Here is a 26,913-nt window from a genome sequence, read left to right on the forward strand (position 1 = left end):
TCTGCCAAGGAGTGTCTTTTAATTTCATGGATGCAGTCACAATCCGCAGTGATTTTGGAGCCCAGAAAAATAAAGTCTGTCACTGTTTCCACTGCTTCCCTATCTATTTGTCATGAAGTAATGGGACCAGATGCCATGATCTTAGTTTTCTGAATGTTGAGTTTTCAGGCAACTTTTTCACTCTCCTCTTTCACTTTCATCAAGAGGCTCTTAAGTTCTTCTTCCCTTTTGGCCATAATGGTGGTGTCATCTGCATATCTGAGGTTATTGATATCTCTCCCAGCAATCTTGATTCTAGCTTGTGCTTCCTCCAGCCCAGTGTTTCTCATGAGGTACTCTGCATATAAGTTAAATAAGCAGAGTGACAATATACAGCTTGACGTACTCCTTTTCCTATTTGGAACCAGTCTGTTGTTCCATGGTCCAGTTCTAACTGATGCTTCCTGACCTGCATACAGATTTCTCAAGAGGCAGGTCAGGCAATCTGGTATTCCCATCTCTTTCAGAATTTTCCAGTTTGTTGTGGTCCACACTGTCAAAGGCTTTGGCATAGTCAATAAAACAGAAATAGATGTTTTTCTGGAACTCTCTTGCTTTTTCCATGATCCAGCGGATGTTGGCAATTTGACCTCTGGTTCCTCTGCCTTTTCTAAAACCAGCTTGAACATCTGCAAGTTCATGGTTCACATATTGCTGAAGCCTGGCTTGGAGAATTTTGAGAGTTACTTTGCTAGCATGTGAGATGAGTACCATTGTGCGGTAGTTTGAGCATTCTTTGGCATTGCCTTTCTTTGGGATTGGAATGAAAACTGACCTTTTCCAGTCCTGTGGCCACTGCTGAGTTTTCCAAATTTGCTGGCATATTGAGTGCAGCACTTTCACAGCATCATCTTTTAGGATTTGAAAGAGCTCAACTGGCATTCCATCACCTCCACCAGCTTTGTTCGTAGTGATGCTTCCAAAGGCCAACTTGACTTCACATTCCAGGATGTCTGGCTCTAGGTGAGTGATCACGATATCATGATTATCTGGGTCATGAAGATCTTTTTTGTACAGTTCTTCTGTGTATTCTTGCCACCTCTTCTTAATATCTTCTGCTTCTGTTAGGTCCATACCATTTCTGTCCTTTATTGAGCCCATCTTTGCATGAAATGTTCCCTTGATATCTCTAATTTTCTTGAAGAGATCTCTAGTCTTTCTCATTATATTGCTTTTCCATATTAGCTCACTTATTTTTTCACTTACTACAACCTAGACTTGTAATATCTAAGCCCTTGCTCCAGTGTTTTCATTTATAGCAGCCTTGCAAAATGTTAATTCTAAATCAGTTCAGCTGTACAAATTCTGTATGCTTATTTCTCAGCTACTAGTGGGACATGGGGAGAAAAAAATCATATAAGCACGCAGATTGGTGCCACTGTTAATCAGGCGTTAGCTTCATGGAGCATGCACTAACTAAACCAAAAGAATTGTTAGAAAAACTGTCTAAGGTCCAACTGAAGCTAAAGCCTGATTAACAGTGGCACCAATCTGTGTGCTTATATGATTTTTTTTCTCCCCATGTCCCACTAGTAGCTGAGAAATAACTGTAAAGAATTTGTACAGCTGAACTGATTCAGAATTAACATTTTGCAAGGCTGCTATAAGTGAAAAACACTGGGGCAAGTGCTTAGATATTACAAGTCTAGGTTGTAATAAGTGAAAAAGTAAGTGAGCTAATATGGAAAAACTACAAATATGTATGGCACATGGTAAGAGCTCAAATACTTATTGCATTTCATTCACTCCAGTTAAGTACTAAGTATTATAACGTGGGCTTCCCTTGTGGCTCAGACGTTAAAGAATCTGCCTGCAATGCAGGAGACCTGGGTTCAATCTCTGGGTTGGGAAGATCCCCTGGAGAAGGAAATGGCAACCCACTCCAGTAGTCTTGCCTAGAGAATCCCCAGGGATAGAGGAGCCTGGTGGGCTGCAGTCCATGGGGTTGCAAAGAGCTGGACATGACTAAGAACATTGTAACACAGAACATAACACAGCCTGAGACTTCCAAGAGCTGAGAATCTAGAATAGAAAATACGACATGTGAGGCAATGGATGTGGGGTAGAGTGATCATCTTTTAGAGTGAAAAGAAGTGGAGGAGTATTATTGTTGACTATGCCAGAAATACAGTTGTAAGCCTAGACATCCCAAGGCAAACTGGGTTATATCACCTTTATGAAAGTCACCATAATTAAAGATGAAAAAGAGACCTGGAAGAAGGAATGGGAGAAGGAATGAGAGAAGGGTGTAGAAGGAGAAAAGTTGAAACATTTTCTTCAGCCAAGCCCAAAGTGCTGCTAAGTCACCTCAGTCGTATCTGACTCTGTGGGACCCCATAGACGGCAGCCCACCAGGCTCCTCCGTCCCTGGGATTCTCCAGGCAAGAACACTGGAGTGGGTTGCCATTTCCTTCTCCAAAGCATGAAAGTGAAAAGTGAAAGTGAAGTCACTCAGTCGTGTCTGACTCAGCGACCCCATGGACTGCAGCCTACCAGGCTCCTCCATCCATGAGATTTTCCAGGCAAGAGTACTGGAGTGGGGTGCCATTGCAAACTGGTGATTACTAATTTTACTTGGTAATACGTGGAAATGCAGTAGAACTTGAGCTAGATTTTATTTAGGCAAGGTAGAATTTTTCTAAAGCTGAGTTTTTCCAAACAGAGAATGAGTACTATAGGAAGAAGGACGAAAGCAAAGAGATTCACAGAAACAGAAAATACACGGAAAGTTTGGACAAGTAAGAAAAATCTAAAGTACTGGTTAACAAATAACAGTGATGAAATCAGAAAGGCAAATTCTTAATTCGGTTTCTTTGCACATCCGTTTTTTTCACTAACATTTATTTAACATTTAACCAATACAGACCAGGGTTTATGCTGAGAAAGGACAGGAAGAGGCACATTCCATGCCCTTCAAGAGTTTAAAATAAAATCAGGGAAATTGTAAATAAGGGGGAAAAAATAAGTAATACTGAAAAGTAAAAATACAAGAAGCCAAAAAATTAACTAGAAAAATTCATGTAGCACAAGTTCATATATTATAGTGGAAAAAATAAAGCACAGATGAAGAAAGTAATTAGGAGATGTTCACCTGTGAATGTGACCTTATTTAGAAAACATACAGGCTCAATTTGCATATATATAAGAGAAATACTAAAAATCAATCATCTAACCAACCATTTCAAAAAAGAAATAATAAACCATCCAAAAATTGTAGAAGAAAAGACAGAACAGATAATAATGAAACAGAAAACAAACATAGGGACTTCCCTGATGGTCCAGAGTTAAGACTCCACGCTTCCAATGCAGGGGGCTTGGGTTCAATCCCTGACTGAGGAATTAAGATCCCCCATGCCATTTGGTACACGCCAAAAATTTTTTTAAAAAGGGAAACATAGAGAGCTTGGACAATGAGTCAAAGATAGATTCTTTGAAAAGTTGAATAAAACTGATTAACTCCTGGCAAGACTGATCCAGAAAACAGAAAAAAGAAATAAATAAACCTGAGGAATAAGAAAGGGGGGCATTAATATTAGATACTCCAGGCAGTAAAAAGTTAGTTAAAAAAAATAACAACTTGAGGTCAAAAGATATGCAAGCAGGAAACTGACAAATTCCTATAAAAAATGCAATGTGCCAAACCTGATGTAAGAAGAAAATGATTACTTAAAAAGTGAACTGGAACTAAAAATCCTTCCCATAAAAAAATTACTTCCGGTCCAGACAGCTTTACCAACAAATTCTACCAACTCAAAGAAAAAAAAAGTATCAATCTTATTAAACTCTTACACAGAATAGAAAAAGATGCAGCAATTCTCAGTTTTTTTTGTGGGTCTAGCACAACCTTGCTCAAAACTTTGCAAGAGCATTGTAAGAAAATTACAGGCCAATTCAATTGATAAACATAGATAGCAAAGAAAAAACTTTTAAAAAAAGTTGAATCCTGCAATATAATAAAGGGTACATTCATCAAAACCAAACTGGGATTATTCTGGAAACACAAAGATGATTTAACATTTTTTTTTAATGTAATTCATAGTATTAAAAAAAATCATATGATCACCTCAAAATTAATATAAAGCATTTGATAAAATTAAACTCTATTCATGATAAAAATTCACAGGCAAACTAGGAGTAGAAAGAAAATTTCCAAAACTGATAGAGATTAAAAAAAAAAAAAAACTACAGCAAACATCATACTTAATTTTGAAATGTTGAACACTTTTTTACCTCTGAGATAAGGAATGAGACAACGATGCCTGCGGTGACCACTTTAATTCAACATCATAGCGGAGGTCCTAGCCAGTGCAATAAGCAAAGGAAAAGGAAAAAAAAAAAAAAAAGTATAAGGATTGGAGAGAAATAAGGCTTTAATTATTCATAGATGGTATGACTGTACAGATGGAAAATCCAGAAGATTCAACAAAGTATTAGAAATAAATGAAGTTATTTAGCAAGGTCTATATTTTTATATGCCTATAAACAGTAATATTTTAAAATACCATTTATAATAACATCAAAAAATAACTTGAAATCTATAATTAAAATAACTGAAAGTTTATAGTTATGCAAGACCTCTACACACAGAAAAAAACTAAAGTTTTATGGGAAGAAAGTAAAGAAAATCTCAGAAAATAGATAAATCAGGTTCACTGAGTTGGAAAATTCAGTATTATAAAGATATCAATTTAACCCCACATTAATTCATATAGATTTAATGTACTTCCACTAATATCCTTGGAGGTTTTCCATAAAAACTGATAAACTGCCAATAAAATGTACATGGAAAGGAAAATGACCAAGGTTAACCACAATAAACTTGAACAAGTAGGTTAACTTATTGTACCCAATATAGGATATATTATTATACACTTATAATCAGACACTATAATTGTACACAGATAGTAAAATGCACCAATGGAACAAAGAAGAGAGTCCAAAGTTAAACCCAGGCATATATGGCTGTTTTATTTATTATAAAGGCAGTACTGCAAAGCAGAGGGTCTTTTCCATAAATGGAGATGGTCAAGTAGATAATAAGTGAAGAAAACACATGGACCCTACCTCATTAACCACAAAAATAAATTCTAGATGTTATCATATTAAAGGCAAAATAATAAAGTTTCTAGGGAAAAATGTTTTCATGATGATATAACAGACAAAGACTTTGCAAATAAGACACAAAGAATTAATTATAAAGAAAAGGATTAGTTTTGACTATATGAATATATATTAAAGTGTCTTTTTTTTTTTTTTTAAAAGTGTCTGTCCACAGATGCCATTAATACAGTGAAAAGGCAGAGTGGGAGAAGATATCTGCAATACACATAACTGATAAGTGGTTCACATCTAGAATTCAAAAACAACTTCTACAAATCCATAGATGACAATCCAAATGAATAAAATGGGAAGTGAATGAAAAGGTTCTTCACAGGAGGATATTCAAATAGTCCATAATCCTTAGAACTCAGCCATCAGATAAGTATAAACTACAACCACAATATTATATCATTACGCACTGATTGGAATGGATAAAAAAAAATGAAAAGACACTTACTCCTTGGAAGAAAAGCTATGACAAACCTAGACAGTATATTAAAAAGCAGAGACATTGTTGACAAAGACCTGTCCAGTCAAAGCTATGGTTTTTCCAGTAGTCGTGTATGGATGTGAGAGTTGGACCACAAAGAAGGCTGAGTGCCAAAGAACTCATGATTTTGAACTGTGGTGTTGGAGAAAACTCTTGAGAGTCCCTTGGACTGCAAGGAGATCGACTGCAGTCAATCCTAAAGAAAATTAATCCTGAATATTCATTGGAAGGACTGATACTGAAGCTCCAATACTCTGGCCACCTGATGTGAAGAGCCGACTCATTTGAAAAGACCCTGATGCTGGGAAAGATTAAAGGCAAGAGGAGAAGAGGATGACAAAGGATGAGATGGTTGGATGGCATCACTGACTCAATGGACATGAGTTTGAGCAAGATCCAGGAGATGGTGAAGGACAGGAAAGCCTGGTGTGCTGCAGTCCATGGAGTTGCAAAGAGTCAGATAGGAACGCGGGACTGAACAACAACAGAGGGCTGGTGAGGCAGTAGAGCAACTGAAAAACTCTTAAACACTACTGGTGGGAAGTATAAGTTGTAACAAACACTCAGGAAAACCCTTTCAACCAAAACATACATAAAATAAACCAGTAATTCCACTACCAAAAGAGTGATACAGATGGTCCCCAACTATTGATGATTTAAGTTAAATATTTTTCAACTTTATGGCAGTGTAAAAGCAATATACATTCAGTAGGAAGTGTACTTCAAATTTTGAACTTCTCCTAGGCTACCAATATGTAGGATACCCTCCCATGGTGCTGGGCAGTGAGGGGCAGGTCCCAGTCAGTCATGCCATCGCAAGGGTAAACAACGGACACACAACCATTTTTTGAGTATAGTATTCAATAAATTACATGAGATATTCAATACTTTGTTATAAAACAGGATTTGTGTTAGGTAGCTCAACATTAGCTCAACTAATGTTGTGTTCTGAGCATGTTTAAGACAGGGTAGGCTATACAGGGGGCTTTTTTTTTTTTCTTCATGACTTCTTTTAATTGATTGACAGGCATACTTTTCAAACATTGTACTGCATGTAATCATGCGTCACAAATACTGTGTTTTGTTACAAACTGAAAGTTTATGGTAACCATGCATTAAACACATCTATGGCATCATTTCCAAACATCATGTATTCACTTGGGGTCCCTGTTCCACATATCGTTAATTCTTTAAATATTTTAAACTCTTTCCTTATTTTATTTCTTTTGGTGCCCTGATCAGTTGTCTTTCTTACTATTATAACTGTCTTACATTTGTAAATTAAGCTATGTGCATGAGGTATGAGCAGTAAAGAATCCACCTGCCAGTGCAGAAGATGAAAGAGACATGGGTTGGATCCCTGGGTCGGGAAGATCCCCAGGAGTAGAAAACGTAACCCCGTTCCAGTATTCTTACCTGGAAAATTCCATGGGCAGAGGAGCCTGGTGGGCTACAGTCCATGGAGACAGAGAGTCAGATGAAACTGAATGATAAAATGCACGTGCACGTGCACACACACACACACACACACACACACACACACAGATATACACACAGGCTAAGCTGTGATGTCTGTTAGGATATGTATATTAAAAAAATATTGACTTATGATATTTTCAACTTATGGGGATATAACCCCAGCATAAGTCAAGAAAGATATGTACAGTGATGTTCACAGCAGTGTTATTCATAAAAGTCTCAAAATGAAAATAACCTAGATGTCTACACAACATTAAAAATGATAAATGGTTAATTCTCCAAAATTGGCAAAGAAATAGAAAGTTCAAAAACAGGTAAAACTAATTTATGATGTTGAAGTCAGAATTGTGGTTATTACTAAAGAAGAGAGAAGAATCGTGATTGGAAAATAATGGGAAGGGCTTCCTTGGTGGCACAAATGGTAAAGAATCCACCTGCAATGTGGAAGAACTGGGTTCGATTCCTGGGTTCAGAAGATCCCCCAGAGGAGGGCACAGCAACCCACTCCAGCATTCTTGCCTGGAGAATCTCCCTGGACACAGCCTGGCAGTTCATGGTGTCACAAGGAGTTGGACACAACTGAGTGACCAAGCACAGACTAAGCACAATAGTGGGAAGGGGGCTTCTGAAGTGTTGGTAAAGATTTATTTCTTGACCAGGGTGATGTTTCTGTGGATATGCTCACTTTGTAATAGTTCTTCAGATTCCGTATTTTCCATGTAAACTTTTCTGTGTGTTTGTATCTATAATATACATTCACACATATGTGTATGTGTGAGTGTGTGTGTGTATATATATATATACACACATATAATGTTAACATATTATATTAATATTCATATGTGAGTTTTAGTATTTCCTGAATTAATGTTTCAAGTCTGGTTCAAACCAGCCCATACTTCACATCTTCAAATTCTGTATTTACCTGCCACTCTAACCTGAGCCTCAAATTTCACAATTAACACAGTCAAAACTAAAATCATTACCCCTTTGTTATGAGATGTTATATCCCCCTTTAAAAATATCAGATCAGATCAGACCAGTCGCTCAGTCATGTCTGACTCTTTGCGACCCCATGAATCGCACACCAGGCCTCCCTGTCCATCACCAACTCCCAGAGTTCACTCAGACTCACGTCCATCGAGTCAGTGATGCCATCCAGCCATCTCATCCTCTGTCATCCCCTTCTCCTCCTGCCCCCAATCCCTCCCAGCATCAGAGTCTTTTCCAATGAGTCAACTCTTCACATGAGGTGGCCAAAGTACTAGAGTTTCAGCTTTAGCATCATTCCTTCCAAAGAAATCCCAGGGCTGATCTCCTTCAGAATGGACTGGCTGCATCATCTCCTTGCAGTCCAAGGGACTATCAAGAGTCTTCTCCAACACCACAGTTCAAAAGCATCAATTCAAAAACAAAAAAATTTTTCAAAAAAAAAAAAAAACAAAAGCATCAATTCTTCGGCGCTCAGCCTTCTTCACAGTCCAACTCTCACATCCATACATGACCACAGGAAAAACCATAGCCTTGACTAGATGAACCTTTGTTGGCAAAGTAATGTCTCTGCTTTTGAATATGCTATCTAGGTTGGTCATAACTTTCCTTCCAAGGAGTAAGCGTCTTTTAATTTCATGGCTGCAGTCACCATCTGTAGTGATTTTGGAGCCCAGAAAAATAAAGTCTGACACTGTTTCCACTGTTTCCCCATCTATTTCCCATAAAGTGATGGGACCGGATGCCATGATCTTCGTTTTCTGAATGTTGAGCTTTAAGCACACTTTTTCACTCTCCACTTTCACTTTCATTAAGAGGCTTTTGAGTTCCTCTTCACTTTCTGCCATAAGGGTGGTGTCATCTGCACATTTGAGGTTATTGATATTTCTCCCGGCAATCTTGATTCCAGCTTGTGTTTCTTCCAGTCCAGCATTTCTCATGATGTATTCTGCATAGAAGTTCAATAAACAGGGTGACAATACACAGCCTTGACACACTCCTTTTCCTATTTGGAACCAGTCTGTTGTTCCATGTCCAGTTCTAACTGATGCTTCCTGACCTGCATACAAATTTCTCAAGAGGCAGATCAGGTGGTCTGGTATTCCCATCTCTTTCAGAATTTTCCACAGTTTACTGTGATCCACAGAGTCAAAGGCTTTGGCATAGTCAATAAAACAGAAATAGATGTTTTTCTGGAACTCTCTTGCTTTTTCCATGATCCAGCAGATGTTGGCAATTTGATCTCTGGTTCCTCTGCCTTTTCTAAATCCAGCTTGAACATCAGGAAGTTCACGGTTCACATATTGCTGAAGCCTGGCTTGGAGAATTTTGAGCATTACTTTACTAGCGTGTCAGATGAGTGCAATTGTGCGGTAGTTTGAGCATTCTTTGGCATTGCCTTTCTTTGGGATTGGAATGAAAACTGACCTTTTCCAGTCCTGTGGCCACTGCTGAGTTTTCCAAATTTGCTGGCGTATTGAGTGCAGCACTTTCACAGCATCATCTTTCAGGATTTGGAATAGCTCAACTGGAATTCCATCACCTCCACTAGCTTTGTTCGTAGTGATGCTTTCTAAGGCCCACTTGACTTCACATTCCAGGATGTCTGGTTCTAGGTCAGTGATCACACCATCATGATTATCTGGGTCATGAAGATCTTTTTTGTACAGTTCTTCTGTGTATTCTTGCCATCTCTTCTTAATATCTTCTGCTTCTGTTAGGTCCATACCATTTCTGTCTTTTATCGAGCTCATCGTACCTGTGAGTGTTACCTTATTTGGAAATAAGGTATTTGTAGATAATGGCACCCCACTCCAGTACTCTTGCCTGGAAAATCCCATGGATGGAGGAGCCTGGTAGGCTGCAGTCCATGGGGTCGATAGGAGTCAGACATGACTGAGCGACTTCACTTTCACGCACTGGAAAAGGAAATGGCAACCCACACTAGTTCTTGACTTGAGAATCCCAGGGACAGAGGAGACTGGTGGGCTGCCGTCTATGGGGTTGCAGAGTCGGACACAACTGAAGAGACTTAGCAGCAGCAGCAGATGTAATTAAGATGTAAATTAAGTACAGTCACACTGGAGTAGGCTGGGCTTTAATTCAATATGGCTGCTGTCCTTACAAGAGAAGGAACACACCAGGAAAAAAACACAGGGAAAATGGCCTGTGATGACAAAGGCAGTGACTGTAGGAATACAGCTGTAATCCAAGGAATGCCAAGGACTGAAGGCCACCACTGGAAGCTAGGATGAGGCAAGAAAGGATTCTACACCAGAGTTTCAGAGGGAACACAGCCCTTCTGACACCTTGATTTCAGACTTCCAGGCTTTAGAACCATGAGAGAATAAATTTCTGCTACTGTAAGCTGTGCAGTTTGTAGTATTTTGTTACAGGAGCCCTAGGAAATTAATAAATCCTTCCATCCGGTATCTAATTCTTAACCTCAACCTCCTTTTTAGCAGTATTTACACTATTCTCCCATCTGCCTAATACATAATCTCCAAATGCACTAATATTTACTCATTCTTCATATCCTGAGATCAAGAGGTATTGTTTTGCCTTTTTATTCTCTTGTTTTTAAATTTTCCCTTTCATTTCTACCATCACCATCCACTTACTTTCTGTTCCTGGATGATGCCACACCAAAGTGCCCTTCCCATCCCCCTCACAAAGACAAAGAAGTCTCATAAAAATTAAAAAGCTTTTCTTCAACTCTCTATAGTAGACACCCATAAAAAATTTATTCTCTTGGGCTATGGGACTTAGTAGTAGAAACTGGACAAAAATGGAATCACCACATTGAGAATTAGAGCTCTAACACAGAATTTGGGGACAACACAATCAGTCCACAGTAACTGATCCATTATTCCCCCTCAAATTATTTGTTCATTTCCTCTTTCCCAAGAGCAAGTCCTACCCTACTGTTTTTTCATTATTCCTTCATTATTTAAGTTTTTTGAAAATTGACCTTTTTCCTAAACACTTTTACTAAATTACTGAGTCATCAACGTACTTTTCTTAACTACTAAAATGTATTGATCTATCAAGATTGTATTCCCAGATTATTTATCCCTTCCCTCCCTCTTATCTAATCAGTGTACCTCAACCTTTAAATTCTTTTCCAGTCCCCTCCCTATTTCCACTTCCTTCCTCTCTTCTCTTCTCCCTTCTTCTCTTCTCCCACTCTGTCTCTCCCTCAAAGAGCTCATCTAATCCAAATACCTCAATAATTCCCAATTCCATGTCCTTCCCTCCTACTCTCTCATAACAAATTTCTAACTACAGCTGTAAAATACATCCCAGAGGCACCACAATTAAAATGCCTCCAAAAAGTTACTAGACTGATTCATTAATCCTTCTGCAGCCATGAAACTAAAAGACGCTTGCTCCTTGGAAGAAAAGCTATGACAAACCTAGAAAGCATATTAAAAAGCAGAGACATTACTTTGTCAACAAAGGTCCATATTATCAAAGCTATGGTTTTCCAGTAGTCATGTATGGATATGAGAGTTGGACCATAAAGAATGCTGAGCACCAAAGAATTGATGCTTTTGAACTGTGGTGTTAAGGAAGACTCTTGAGAGTCCCTTGGACTGCAACAAGATCAAACCAGTCAATCCTAAAGGAAATCAATCCTGAATATTCACTGGAGGGACTAATGATGAGGCTGAAGCTCCAATACTTTGGCCACCTGATGCTGGGAAAGACTGAAAGCAGGAGGAGAAGGGGATGATAGGACGAGATGGTTAGATGGCATCACTGACTCAATGGACATGAGTTTAAGCAAGCTCCAGGAGATGGTCAAGGACAGGGAAGCCTGGCATGCTGTAGTCCATGTGGTCACAAAGAGTCCGACATGACTGAGTGACTGAACAAGAATCCTTTTCTAGTCACTCAAGCAATCTAAGTTCATATCCAACTCTTGTCTCCTCAACCACGATGATATTCAGACACCATGTAATCTACTTCTCAGAGCTATCCCTCGCTTCAAACTTTTCTATCAAATTGCCAATTATCTCCACAATCCTCTCTTCCTATGTACAACTGCAATGGTTTTCCCTTTTGCTTGTCTCTCATTATCTCCCATTTATCTTTTACAGTGCTGTCAGAGCTATAAAATATTCTGGAATCACAGACTCAGTAGTTACCTGCTTTCAAAAGCTTCTCACTGCCTCCCACACAAACTCTAATCTCCTCAGCCTCAGCAAAGTATTTAAAAATCTATGATTCCCCTCCATAACAGCTCATACTTGAACCACATGGAAACATTAATTCCTTCCACAGAGTCCTCAGTCCAGTGATCTTTTCAGCCTGGAATGCTTTTTTACTGTCTTCCCTCAGAAATGGAAAACTCTTTCTTCAAGGTTCAGCTAGAAAATCAGGTCTTCTATTGAGTCTTTCTCAGTTAAACTTTTGAAGCAATTAGATACACTTTGCATTTTTAACGTAAGACAATCCATTTTCCCTTCCATTATGGTTAGTTGTATTTGTAAAGCACTTTACTATAGTTTAATAAGGATTTCATTTAATTTTCACAGCAACTCTGTAAAGGAGGTATCATTTAGCTAAGTGTATAAGGACTGAGGAGCTTCCCTGATAGCTCATCTGGTTAAAGAATCCACCTGCAATGCAGGAGACCCTGGTTCAATTCCTGGGTCAGGAAGATCCACTGGAGAAGGGATAGGCTACCCACTCCAGTATTCTTGTGCTTCCCTTGTGGCTCAGCTAGTAAAGAATCCACCTACAATGCGGGAGACCTGGGTTCGATCCTTGGGCTGGGAAGATCCCCTGGAGAAGGGAAAGGCTTGGACACGCTTGGACGCTACTGAGCGACTTTCACTTTCACTTCACATAAGGACTGAAACAAGCACAAAGATTAAGTAACTGGGTATAAAATAGACAAACAGAAACACACACGCTATTTTGTAATCCCAAAATCTGCTAACAATTAAATTTTACATTTCTTAAAGGAAAAGACTCCAAGGGTCCTAGTATAGCCCTTTCAGTGTAACAGATGCTTTGTGTTCTAATATTTTCTTTTCCTGTTTGACATAACCCTGTTTTACCTGTCTGAACTCAAATCATTCTTATAGTTCCAAAGTTTCAATTCCTCTAATAAGTGTTCTTGACTCTTCCAGGCCTTACTGATCTTTTTTTTTTGAGGGGGGGGAGGGCTGTATCATACTATTTGGTATGTTATTACAGATACCTAACACGCAGTTACTCGTACTAGCGGGTTTATAAGCTTGTGAGCACTTATCCCACTGTGGTATCCTCTGTACTACCCATGACTGATGTGCAGCAGTCTCCTGTCCATCCCCTGCTTAAACTTGTAAACTTTTATTTTTTGCATTAAAGGTATAGATCAACTGTTGTTATCTGTTATCATACTTTAACAGTAAATATTATTTAACCCACTCTTGAAATTTAAAGCACATGTCAAGAAAGCATTTTAATCCTCTGATGGAAGAAAAGTCTAGAGTGACTATCTTAGATGACTGTAGAGGGCAGCAAAGCAACAGTAGTATTCTCTAAGAAAAAATATTTATTTTTCTCAGAGAACTTCAGATTTGTTTTTATATTTTAACAGACGCTGTTAACATCAAAGCTTTTATTATAAGAGAAGACTTTTTAACATGCTATATAAAAACTTCACCGGCTACTTATTCATGTAAACATTTTCACTAGCAGTTACAAAATATAACAAATACAAATATAATCAAAGCCCACACTCTTCTATACACATATAGAAAATAAGCCTTACAAACAATTCATGATTTCAAAATAGCCACCATAATTGCTAAATCTTTTACAAATAATCTAAAAGTTGACAATGTTTTTAACTGAAAAATGTAAAAATAATCTATCTTAAATACAGAAAAGAGTATCAATAGTCCAAAGAGTCTTATTTCTTGCTAAGGCAATGGCAAACCACTCCAGTACTCCTGCCTGGAAAATCCCATGGACGGAGGGGCCTGGTGGGCTGCAGTCCATGGGGTCGCTAGGAGTCGGACACGACTGAGCAACTTCACTTTATTTTTTCACTTTCATGCATTGGAGAAGGAAATGGTAACCCACTCCAGTGTACTTGCCTGGAGAATCCCAGCAATGGGGGAGCCTGGTGGTCTGCTGTCTGTGGGGTCACACAGAGTCGGACACGACTGAAGCGACTTAGCAGTAGCAGCAGCAAGATGTTTTCATTAGTATTACTAATTCTAACCTAGATGTGACTTCTTTTTGTCATTCAACGGAAAAAGCCATACCAGCTTTAAAAGAAAAACAACAAACCTTTGACACTGTGCTAGTGTAAAACAGAAGGTAACAACTTGAAAGAAGAGTTTCTTACTGTTATTTCAATACTAAAATTCACTCTGGTTCTAATGTGGACTAGGCAAATGAAACTGTGTCATCAAAATAATCACATATTTATAACCCTAAAATTGCTTATAGGAATGAGAAGCTAATGTAAAAGTTGATGCTCAGTACAACTGCATTACTTGCATATATTTATCAAAGTTTTTGTTGGTGGTAATTTTTTACCCCTTTTAAGTAGCTGCTACAGCAATTAACATATGAAGACTTCTGGTTAGTGAAAAATGCTATAATGCTCTAGCCCTTTGCCCTTAATGAGGACAGGACTGTTAGCTATGTACCTTGTACCTTCTCCCATCTGAATTTCTTTAATGAAAAATAGGGAAGCTTTTTTAAAATTCTACATTTAAAATAATCTGGGTATTTCTTCTCACTGAAGAAGGAAATGGCAACCCACTCCAGTATTCTTGCCTGGAAAATTCCATGGACTGAGGAGCCTGGCAGGCTACAAGGGAGTTACAAAGAGTTGGACACGACTGAACACACAGGTACTACACTAAGCAGACTCAAATACAAGATAGATTATTATCTGACTTACTTAACATTAAACTGAATTTATAACCATGAATGATTATGTCTAATCTAAATCAAATTATAAGGAGTTTGGAGTTCATGACAAGGACACTTGTAAAATGAAATCTTACTCTAACCCACAGTAGCAATGACTAAATTAAATAGTGCATTAATAAGTTTCAAAACCAATGGTCTCAGATATTTTAGTAATGACAATAATGTCTATCAAGGATAACTCATACAGTCACTATATGAAATTCATCTTACCATAGTTTTCCAATACTAACACTTCATTAATGCTTTTGTTTTTCCTCTGAAATGAAACCATTAAAAAGATTCAAGCACATTTTTAATTTTATACAATGTTCTCAAATGTTAAGTTGGAGTCCTAGCTATGTATATCTGTTTTTATATCCGCCTCTTGGTTTTTTCATGTCCTTTTCAGTAACTGCACTGGTATACTTCCATTAAAACAGAAAAGCTATCTTAAATATACCTACTCTATTTCTAAAACACAAACTCAGAATGATATGTATAATACATAAAATGAGATATATCCCAAAGAAACTGCTTAAGCTACATATATTTTGGGGTAAGTAATACACTACTAATACCAAAGAGGAAGAATTGCATTCCTCCTAGGTCAATTTCTCAAATTTCTCAGATTCAAAATGGTAAGACAGTGGGGACAGAATATAAAGACAGGTATAAAGACAGAACTAAAGAAAGCAAAAGGAATTTTTAGAAAAAAGAAAAGGCAATGAAGAACATTTCTCACCAAGTAACATCTTTAAAGCCTATCAACCTTTTCTAGTATATTAAATAAATAAACTCCTCCCTTATCTTGGAAAATAGCAATAGAAAAAACTGTCAGGATAGGAATAAATATCAAGTATACAAACCTCTTTAAGAATACATTCCCGGGGTGGAGTGGGGAAGGGGTGGGGGTGGGGGAGGGAGGATAGCTCTTCTCTTTTTTGTTCCTTCTCCTTCCCACCAGAGTTAAAAAAAAAAAAAAAAAAGAATACATTCCCTATAGTGTGTTCTGTACAACAAAGCTTCTGCAGCAAAAACAGACTGTTTAATTAACTGCAGAAAAGGATATTTTACTGAAGAATTTCTTAAGCCATTAATAAACTAATGCACATAGTGATTTTCCATGAGGGAGGAGGTTACATGATTAGTTTTTCCCATTCCCAAATATATTCAACCATGGCACTTTTTTCCAGAAACTAGGGTTCTATTAAACACTTTGGAAAACACTGCTCTAAAAGCATGAAAAGATGAACAGAATTTGCTCCAGGGACTCAGGATTTGAAAGATAGCTAGGATCAGATAGGAAATGAAGTCAATTCACAGAAGTTTTTGTAGCTATTTATTATAGCTATTATTGTTTTATTATCTTATTTCAACATGGAAGATGAAATCATAAGCTAAGTATTCTCTTGATACCCTTTTGTTGTATAGCAAATTTGGTCAATTCTAAAACAGGGAAAAAAGCAAATGTTTGGGAGCAGAAGTTGCTCCCCAATAATGTCTCTGGCACAGGATTATTGTGAGCTGAAAACAACCAAGGACCAAAAGACAGAAAGAAATTTTGACCTTCCCCCTAATTGCCTAAAAAGTTTTTTTAGATAAAGGGCCTGTTACTGAGCTATGGCCAGTTATCTGTAAAAAGTAAAGGCAAAGTGTAGTGGGGAACCTCTGCATGGCCTAGAGATCAGAGTCCTCTCTCTGTTCCCATTGTGTCTACAAGGCCCAGCAAACATTTGTTTTACATCTTTATGTGAGTTGCCTTTCTCCCCTTTGAAGTCCCAAATCACTACCTCCAGTACCCTGTTTTGTCTGTAGCCAAAGTTGGTATTTAATGTGAGGGTTAGGCCGTTTCCTGGAAGGGCTTCCCCAGTGGCTCAGCCAGTAAACAATCCGCCTACAATGTAGGAGACCTGGGTTGGGAAGATACCCTGGAGAAGGGAACTGCTACCCCTTCGAGTATTCTTGCCTGGAGAATTCCATGAACTATAGAGTCCATGGCACCCCAAAGAGTCAGACTCGACTGAGCGACTTTCATTTAAGCAGTTTCCTGAGTCTCTTCCATGTATACATGGCATCAAACTTCTATTTTATTTTCTCCTTTTAATGTCTCATGTGAATGTAATTCAGACCACACAGGAGAAACTAGAAGGGCAGAGAAAAATTTCTCCCTCCCTGACATGTTAAAAATCTATAAGCTTAAAAAATAACTGTGTTTATTCTGTAATAGGTGCTAGGATGCATACAGTGAAGCTTGAGGCAAAGTCTTTACTGCAAAGAACACACATCATAGAACAACTCACAATTACATTACTAAATAATGAGTAACAAGAGTAACTACTTTAGAAAGAAAAAAGCTCACTGTATGAAAGAAGTGGTGAAGGAAGTACTCATGGAGAAAATTAATTTCAAACTGGGAGCTCCAGAATTGGACTAGATAAGAAGGAAGAGTAATATCATTTTAGGCCTTCTGAGTAAGTACCAGAGAAGGGTATAACCTACTTTGGAGACCACACACAGTTTAGACCTACACTGTCCAATATGGTAATCGCCAGCCACACCTGACTTCTGAATACATGAAAATACAGCTTATCCAAACAACAATCTGTAAGGGTATAGTACACATCAGATTTCAAAGACTTACTACAAAAGGAAAAAAAAAGTAAAATATCTCAATTTTTAAATATCAACTGCATGCTAAATAACATTTTGGTTATACTGTGTTAAATAAAATATATTAATTTCACATGTTCTTTTCATTATTTTTTTAATGTGGCATTAGGATAACTTAAAACTATGTATATAGTTCACAGATCTCTATTGGGACACTGATGGGTTAGACTGAATTTTATTTTGTTGTTAAGCTCTTGCTATAAAGAAATCTGAGTACCCACTGCATACTTGGCATATAAGATACAACAGTAAACAAAATAATGACCACATCTAGTCAAATCAAATATAAAAATGCTATAATAAATAGTATTCATCAAAGGAAGAAACAATCAACTGAATATGTCTCTTAAACTACAAATGCCCCAATCACCAGGCTCCACTCTCCACCCCCTTGCAAAATTCCTGATCCAGTTAGTCCACAGTGGGGTCTGGGATGTTGTTTTGAAAAAGATTTCCTAGTAACTAGTATTTGAACCTATCAACACACTGTACTTTGGCTGACCCTGGGTAGCTGAGAATAGTGATTTATAGATATACCCTCCTCCTTTTCAAAAGTTTTACTTCTGAAGAAATCTAACAGCTTAAAGTAAAGCGCCTCTACTGATATAACAGCCAACCTATTAAAAAAAAAAAAAAACTATTAAACTATTAACTTCCTATTAAAGGAAACCACAAAAAGTAAAAAAAAGAAAATATTATAACCTCTCCTATCTATAGAGTCACAAGTATAATTAAATATCTCACAGCTACAAAATAATCATCAGAAACGCTGTCAATTCTTTGTCATTTAAACCAGTTATGAGCTGATTTGTTCTTACATCAGTTCAGTTCAGTCGCTCAGTCATGTCCAACTCTTTGCAACCCCATGAATCGGCAGCACACAAGGCCTCCCTGTCCATCACCAGGCCTCCCGGAGTTCATTCAAACTCACGTCCATCGAGTCAGTGATGCCATCCAGCCATCTCATCCTCTGTCGTCCCCTTTTCTTCCTGCCCCCAATCCTTCCCAGCATCAGAGTCTTTTCCAATGAGTTAACTCTTCGCATGAGGTGGCCAAAGTACTGGAGTTTCCAGCTTTAGCATCATTCCTTCCAAAGAACACCCAGGACTGATCTCCTTTAGAATGGACTGGTTGGATCCCCCTGCAGTCCAAGGGACTCTCAAGAGTCTTCTCCAACACCATAGTTCAAAAGCATCAATTCTTTGGTGCTCAGCTTTCTTCACAGTCTAACTCTCACATCCAAACATGACCACTGGAAAAACCATAGCCTTGACTAAATGGACCTTTGTTGGCAAAGTAATGTCTCTGCTTTTTAATATGCTATCTAGGTTGGTCATAACTTTTCTTCCAAGGAGTAAGCGTCTTTTAATTTCATGGCTGCAGTCACCATCTTCAGTGATTTTGGAGCCCAAAAAAATAAAATCTGACACTGTTTCCACTGTTTCCCCATCTATTTCCCATGAAGTGATGAGACCGGATGCCATGATCTTCATTTCCTGAATGTTGAGCTTTAAGCCAACTTTTTCACTCTCCACTTTCACTTTCAAGAGGCTTTTGAGTTCCTCTTCACTTTCTGCCATAAGGGTGGTGTCATCTGCACATTTGAAGTTATTGATATTTCTCCCGGCAATCTTGATTTCAGCTTGTGTTTCTTCCAGTCCAGCGTTTCTCATGATGTACTCTGCATAGAAGTTAAATAAGCAGAGTGACAATATACAGCCTTGATGTACTCCTTTTCTATTTGGAACCAGTCTGTTGTTCCATGTCCAGTTCTAACTGTTGCTTCCTGACCTACATACAGGTTTCTCAAGAGGCAGGTCAGGTGGTCTGGTATTCCCATCTCTTTCAGAATTCTCCACGGTTTATTGTGATCCACAGAGTCAAAGGCTTTGGCATAGTCAAGAAAGCAGAAATAGATGTTTTTCTGGAACTCTCTTGCTTTTTTGATGATCCAGCAGATGTTGGCAATTTAATCTCTGGTTCCCCTGCCTTTTCTAAAACCAGCTTGAACATCTGAAGTTCACAATTCATGTATTGCTGAAGCCTGGTTTGGAGAATTTTGAGCATTACTTTACTAGTGTGTGAGATGAGTGCAATTGTGTGATAGTTTGAACATTCTTTGGCACTGCCTTTCTTTGGGATGTTCTTACATACCATATCTCAAATTCCAGTTTATTATTCCACAGTACTACATGGTACTTCTTTCCTACTGATCTTAATTAGCAGAATGAATATTGGGCAATTAACAGGGCTGCAAGTAAAATAATCTCCCTGGATGCAATATTAAAGAAAACATGTAAAACTCACAATATAAGTATGCAATACAATATCGTTTCTGAAACAGCTATAATACCTGCTGCTGCTGCTAAGTCACTTCAGTCGTGTCCAACTCTGTGCGGCCTCATAGACGGCAGCCTGCCAGGCTCCCCCATCCCTGGGATTCTCCAGGCAAGAACACTGGAGTGGGTTGCCATTTTCTTGTCCATATAATACCTGCAGTATAGCTGTATCTAGACTTACAGGAGGCAGCCATCACTAAAATTTTAAATTAATGACCTATGCTGTAATAAGTGAACCATTTAGGAAAAAACCTAAAAGTCACCCTTGATAAAGATTCACAACAAATTTTATTTACATAAATAATTAATCTATGTCAGAGCCTAAAACAGAAAATCATAAGTTTTATAAACTCAAGAAAGGATACGGGTTCAAGATAATTTTAGATAAAAATATAAAAGGTAACCAAAAGTATGACATTAATGGTGCTGAGATTTTTGGATCTGAGTTTCTGACACACTCATTACTTACTTAAAGGTTCTTTGAATTTAGCCTATATTTACATATTAATAGCCATTATTAGGGCTTCCCTGATAGCTTTAATGCAGGAGTACGCCTGTAATGCAGGAGACCCCAGTTCGGTTGGGAAGATCCACTGGAGAAAGAATAGGCTACCCACTCCAGTATTCTTGGGCTTCCCTTGTGGCTCAGCTGGTAAAGAATCCACCTACAGTGTGAACCTGGGTTCGATCCTTGGGCTAGGAAGATCCCCTGGAGAAGGGAAAGGCTACCTACTCCAGTACTCTCGCCTGGAGAATTCCATGGACTATATGGTTCATGGGGTTGCAAAGAGTAGGACACAACTGAGAGACTTTCACTTCACTTTGGCTATTATTAATTAAATGCCACATCTTTCACAAATCATGTATTCAGTATTGCCAATTTTATGAGGACTTTAATAGAGTATAGAATATGCCATAGGAGTAAGTTATTTACTCACTAATTTTTTAAGGGCTAAGCAACAGAATACCAAAATACTCCTTTTTAACAAGCATATCACAGCCAGCTTCACTTCAATCATTTTGAAATAACAGGCAATAAGCCATAAGTTTTGTTCCTTAACTATACAGATGCAAAATGTACCTCAGCGTTGCTGAATCACTTATATATATATGTATATATTTTTTTACACACACATATATATATGCATAAGTGACATAAACAAGGTAAAACAGTAAATACACCCATACCCACAAATATATTATTGACCAGCTTTTCCCAATTCCTACTTTGGACACTATAGCTAAATGCAAAATTTGCTCTTTTTTGCTTCCTTTTAAATTTGGGTCACTTTGCCATTATATACGTCTTAGAAGCAGGAAGATTGATACCGGCAATATATATAATAGGCTCCAACCTGATACCACCAGTAACTTGCTAAAGTAGAAATGAAATTATGACTCCATCTTCAACTGCACATTTTCGACTCTACACTTTTCAATATAACCACTAACATTCTAAGTGACCATACAGAACCGCCAAGTCCTAAAACACATTCTACATCATTATGGGACCATCCAACTAGATTCCATACAATTACACAGCTGGGTTAATTTCATTACATCCTAACATTCTGAAAACTGGTCTGTATACTTATCTGAGGTAAATTTAACAAACACTTCAAGAGCACTGACTGGGCTATACACTCAAAATAAAGATGAAAGTATAAAAAAAGCAATCAAGTTGAAAACCCAGTTATTCAAGTCATCAGGGTAAAATTTAAGAATGACAAATACCATGTTGGTTGGTCTTTGTTGTTTAGTAGCTAAGTTGTGTCCAGCTCTTTTGCCACCCCGTGGACTATAGCCCACCAGGCTCCTCTGTTCATGGGATTTCCCAGGCAAGAATACTGACGTGGGTTGCCATTTACTACTTCTCTAGGGGATCTTCCCAACCCAGGGATCGAACTCACGTCTCCTGAATTGTCAGGCAGATTAGATTCTTCACCACTGAGCCTCCAAGGAAGCCCCTAATAATAATATGAAATAACATAAATGCTAAAATTTGAATGTATATTCCATGCATTCTGCTATTTTATTTTCTTTCACTTAATCCTCAAAAGAACTCTATAAGCAAGTTGATATCACCCTTTTTTGAAAAGACGAGAAAACTTAAGTTTACTGAGGTTAAATAACTTACCAATGATTCACACAGCTGTAAGTGACAATCTTTTTTCAGATTCAAACTGCCTATTTAGTATCTTAACCATAAAGTGCAAAGAGCAAACTTATACCACCTACCATAATGACCTATCTCAATAAGAAAATCTAACTCAACTGATTTTTTCTTAGGTAACTTTTTTTTTCTCAGTTTACACTAGTATCTCTACATATTTGGTTAGGTATTCCTCTTCTGGGTAATCGACAGTACCTCATGCACAAATCTGTCATAAACACCAAGCTGTCCTATATGAAAGTCACTCAGTTGTGTCTGACTCTTTGTGACCCCATGGGCTGTAGCCTGCCAGGTTCCTCTGCCCGTGGATTTCTCCAGGGAAGGATACTGGAGTGGGTAGCAGTTCCCTTCTCCAGGGGATCTTCCCAATCCAGGGATCGAACCCAGGTCTTCTGCACTGCAGGTGGATTCTTTACCATCTGAGCCATAAGGGAAGCCCTACAACCATCTGTTTACATTACGTCTATTATACTGCTGTAAGCTCCTTGAAGCCAGGACTCTGCCTTATTCAGTGTCCTCTAGTGTCTAACAAGTGCCATGAATAAAGAAATTTCTGAAAGTGCTGTTAAATGTTCCATCATCATAATAGATTTTTTCCTTCTATAACCTTCTAAATATCCATTTAAGATAAAACCTTGTTGAAAATGGGAAGAGCTGGAACTTAGGTCAATAGTCTATCTTCTCTCTCATCAATACCATATCCCTGCTAATATTCTCTGTCCCTCAAGAAAAATACGGGAAGGGAAACTAAGATAAATCTCATCACATGTGAATTGATCATTGGCATCATAAAGAAATATGGACTTCCAGATTTAAATAAATGATGTTTATCAAGTCAGAAAATGTTGAAAATCTAGTCCTCTTAACCTTTACACCTATGCTTTATCAAGCTTAACACACATACATATACACACACAAACTAACTTCGATGAGTGAGAATTTCAGTTCTTCAACTAGGACAGATAATGTACACCCTTCAAAGGAGCAAATCTGATTAATTTTTCATAGTTTTCAGAATATCATGTCTACTAGTTTGAATATGAGGGTTTTTTTATAGCAGTAAAATTAGCATGACATAGAAATGATATTATGGTAATAGAGGATACTCCAAGAGTTTAGCATAGTTAAGGCCATGCTATATGTAACCAGAATATCAAAAATAGCAGCAAAAAGAAAAAAATAATCTGTATGTGGTAAAAATAAGCAAAGCATTCTAATTAATAAATCATCATATAGTCATCTCTTTAAAGCCTAAACATCTTCTTATTTCTAACACCTTCCAAAGCACTGTAACTCAACTACACTTCAATTTTATAAATAAATAAAACTAAGCTCAATCATCAGTACATGCCAAAACTTGTAAGTAGTACTATGAATGTTAGATCAATGCACAGGTTACAAGAAGAAATTTCCATTTCCATACTTACTGCTGCTGCTACTGCTAAGTCACTTCAGTCTTGTCCGACTCTGTGTGACCCCACAGACAGCAGCCCATCAGGCTCCCCCGTCCCTGGGATTCTCCAGGCAAGAACACTAGAGTGGGTTGCCATTTCCTTCTCCACTGCATGAAGTGAAAAGTGAAAGGGAAGTCGCTCAGTCGTGTAGGACTCTTAGCGACCCCATGAACTGCAGCCCACCAGGCTCCTCCGTCCGATTTTCCAGGCAAGAGTACTGGAGTGGGGTGCCATTGCCTTCTCTCCATACTTACTAAGTATCCATAAATCAGGACAACTGTGCCCTATTCAAAGACTTTATTCTAAAATAAAGGTTGACAGAAAAAAACTTGTAATAAGGGTTCACAAATTAGGGTGTTATAACACTATAAGCCAAAAAAGGAAGCTCTTTAAATGAGCAGTGCACAGTAATACAAAGCTAGTGTTTGTCTCTACAACTACAAGCAGAGATGACTCTTAAAAACTTCAATGTACACCTCTCTAAATCACAGTCCATTTGCCTATACTACTTGAATTTTCAGGACTCTAAAATATCAAGCACATTATTAAGGAGATTTTTTAAAAATTCTTTTCTTCTTTCATGTGAATTCCAAAGTGTTTCCTCAAAAAGTAAATGACACTTTACTTTCACAACAACTATGAAATTATTACCCCAATTTAATTTTCCTTGTATTACCTGTACATATTACCTTGCTTCAGTCTTCTATGGGGCTTTGCTTAGCTAGATAAACCTTTACTGGAGGTACAAACATTTTTAGTCTTTAACACAATCTATATCAGAATAGTAAACTGTTAACATCCCCCTCCCATTTTCCTCCCACCATATTCCACAATACTCCTTAATGCAAAAGAACAGTACACAAAATTCAATCCAGAATCTTGCATCAATATAAAGAAGTAACAGCATTAAGAATTGTGTCCTGAAACCAAACACCTGGGGTGTGGGACTACAGAAACAACATAGATTAGATAACATGCCATTTATCATACTATACTCTGTAAATCAGAAACTGTCATTGCAGTGCTTTAAACGTGACAGTGATTTGGTAGTGAAAATTCTCAGCCTATAAGGGGCACTCAATCTCTTGAAAACTTTGCCTTCCTCATAACCAGCTACCCCGACATACCTAAACGGTACAGGGGTATATAGGATTCTCTTCTAAATCACACCATCCAAGAAAACCGCACACATCTCTTCTTGTAGTAAATACTGCTAAACTTCCTGGTTTCTTTTAAGATTTCATTAAATGCGGACACCCAAGAGCAGATTTATGTACCAGAAAAATGTCTCAGGTAAAACATGCATTGAGCAAAGCCTAAGTTTTCCTCTCCACTTTCCTGCTAAGTGGGAGTCACTGAATGAATAACGTCCTGCTGTGTTCCGGTATCACCAAAAGACAGAGCTAGTCCCCAGAGCTAGACTGGTGGCCTTAGTCTCCCAAATCGCCGCCTTCCATCAAGGATCACTTAAGTCCACGTCTCTCGCACGAAACGGAGATATTTATTTAACGATACTCTTTAACAAGTAGGCTTCTAGTCTCTGATGCCTAGGAAGTGAACTTACAATGAGACCACCTCCCAAGTGTGACAAAACTGTAACAGAACATGTGGGAAGAACGGCAGTAAGAGGCGCGGGGCTTATTTTGACCAGAACAGCCGGGGCACGGCCAATGCAGTCAGGTATTTTACACATAAATCAAAGTCCTGAAGACAAATTGGCTCAGCTAAAATAAACATGGACAGTGAGACAGACGTCCCACAAACTGGAAGGCAGCGACAAGGCTCAGTGCAAAGCGATCCAGAGGCTGCCAGGGCAGAAAGAGGCCGGAGGATCGAAGAAAACTGTAGGGGATGCTGCAGGGTGGGCTAACACGGTGCCTTCTCCAGGGTGGAAGGAGAAGCGGGGTGGGAACCCAAAGGCTTCATTCCGTCGTCGGTTGTTGTGTTCCTAAAGGTACCTAGGCTCACAGCTCAAGTTACACCCGGGAAAAAATGAGGCGGCAAACGACCATCCCATCACCTTAGCGCCAGCACAGAAGTCCGTGCTCTCGGCTTCCTCCGCGAATGAGCGAGCAAGTAACGGTCCCGACAGCAAACACCGAAGGACCCCTGCAGCACCGAGCACTCGGCGTCCGGACCGAGAACATCGTAGCCAAACCCCGACCCGCAGCGTGGCGAGCCGCGCGGCCGCGGGGGAGGGGAGCGGGCAGTCGGCGCCTCACTCGCCAGCCCCGGCCCTTCCCCGGCCTCGCCCCGGGCGCGGCGAAAAGTTTCCAGCCAAAGTCCACGGCACCCGCTCACGCAGCCAACCGCCGAACACAACCGCCCACCGCACGAGAGAACGGCCCGCGCCGGCCCGGCCGCGGCACAGGGACACTCGGTCGCGCCTCCCCTCAGCCCGCGCCAACAGCCGAGGTTCACCTACCACAGAGCCAGGAGAAGAACAGCAGCGGAAAAAGCAGCAGCAGCAGCGGCGGTGGCGTCGGGGGCGGCAGCAGGAGCCCGGCCCCGGGGGGAGAAGCGGAGGAAAGTTGTGCTTTGCCGCCTCCGGGACACAGTGGAGCCGGCCCCGGGGTCCGCGCCATCCCCCACCCTCCCCCCGGCCCGCTTGCTCTCCCGCCGCCCGGGTCCCCCGGCCCCGGCGCCTCCGGCTCTGGGCGGCGGCGGCGGCAGTGGCCGCGGCGGAAGGTCCGGTGCGCGCGTCCCTAACTCCCAGTTCTTGAGCCGTCGCCGCAGGCTGACACTCAGTCGAGCGCTCGCGGCTGCTTCGACTCCGCCGTCGCCGACGCCACTGCCGAGGCTGAGGCGGGAGCCGCCCGCCACCACCGCCGCCGCCACTCCCCTCCCCCCCCCCACCCCGGCACCCGCCCACTTCGAACTCCTGGGAACTCGGAACGCACCACCCCGCCCCGCGCGGGAGGGGGAGAGGAAGCTGGACCCTCAGAGCAGGAGCAGGGATTCGCCCGCCCAACCCGCGCAACTCGCGCTCCCGTCTGATCCCAAAGTGCGAGCCGCGACTCCTCCCACCCCGCCCTCCTACACTCGCTCCTCCCCTTTCAAAAAAAAAAAAAAAACCCAAATCTCTTTTCTCCTCTATGATAACGGGGTTTGCTCCCAAAGCAAGGCTTTAAAGAGGACAGGAAAATCTGGAATAGGTTAGTAGGCCCCGCCCCTCGCGTTCCTGCCTTGCCCCCCCTTCCCAGCCTTTCCAATGGTCTCGCCCACTCCGCCCTTCGCGGGTCCACCGCGGCCCTA

At 39.7% G+C, this 26,913-nt stretch overlaps 1 protein-coding gene across 8 annotated transcripts in view; it reads right to left on the reverse strand.

The window, feature by feature from the left end:
* The window catches only part of NECTIN3 (nectin cell adhesion molecule 3), a 240,734-nt gene extending 214,224 nt beyond the window's left edge, over window positions 1-26,510 (reverse strand). For 4 of the 8 annotated variants that reach the window (XM_086407331.1, XM_086407332.1, XM_086407327.1 and 1 more), the window contains exon 1: window positions 26,084-26,506. In XM_086407331.1, coding sequence (XP_086263457.1) covers window positions 26,084-26,243 — 160 coding nt within the window. In that variant the 5' untranslated portion in view covers window positions 26,244-26,506. Of the gene's footprint in view, window positions 1-25,678; window positions 25,938-26,083 lie in introns of those variants that run through there. The other 4 variants (XM_086407340.1, XM_086407338.1, XM_086407333.1 and 1 more) reach the window with 2 other exon arrangements.
* Window positions 26,511-26,913: the final 403 nt, after the last annotated feature.

This window comes from Bos grunniens, chromosome 1 (genome assembly GCF_055505025.1).
Source record: "Bos grunniens cultivar Pamir isolate PY7600 chromosome 1, Bosgru_T2T1.0, whole genome shotgun sequence".
NCBI classification, from domain to species: Eukaryota; Metazoa; Chordata; class Mammalia; order Artiodactyla; family Bovidae; genus Bos; species Bos grunniens.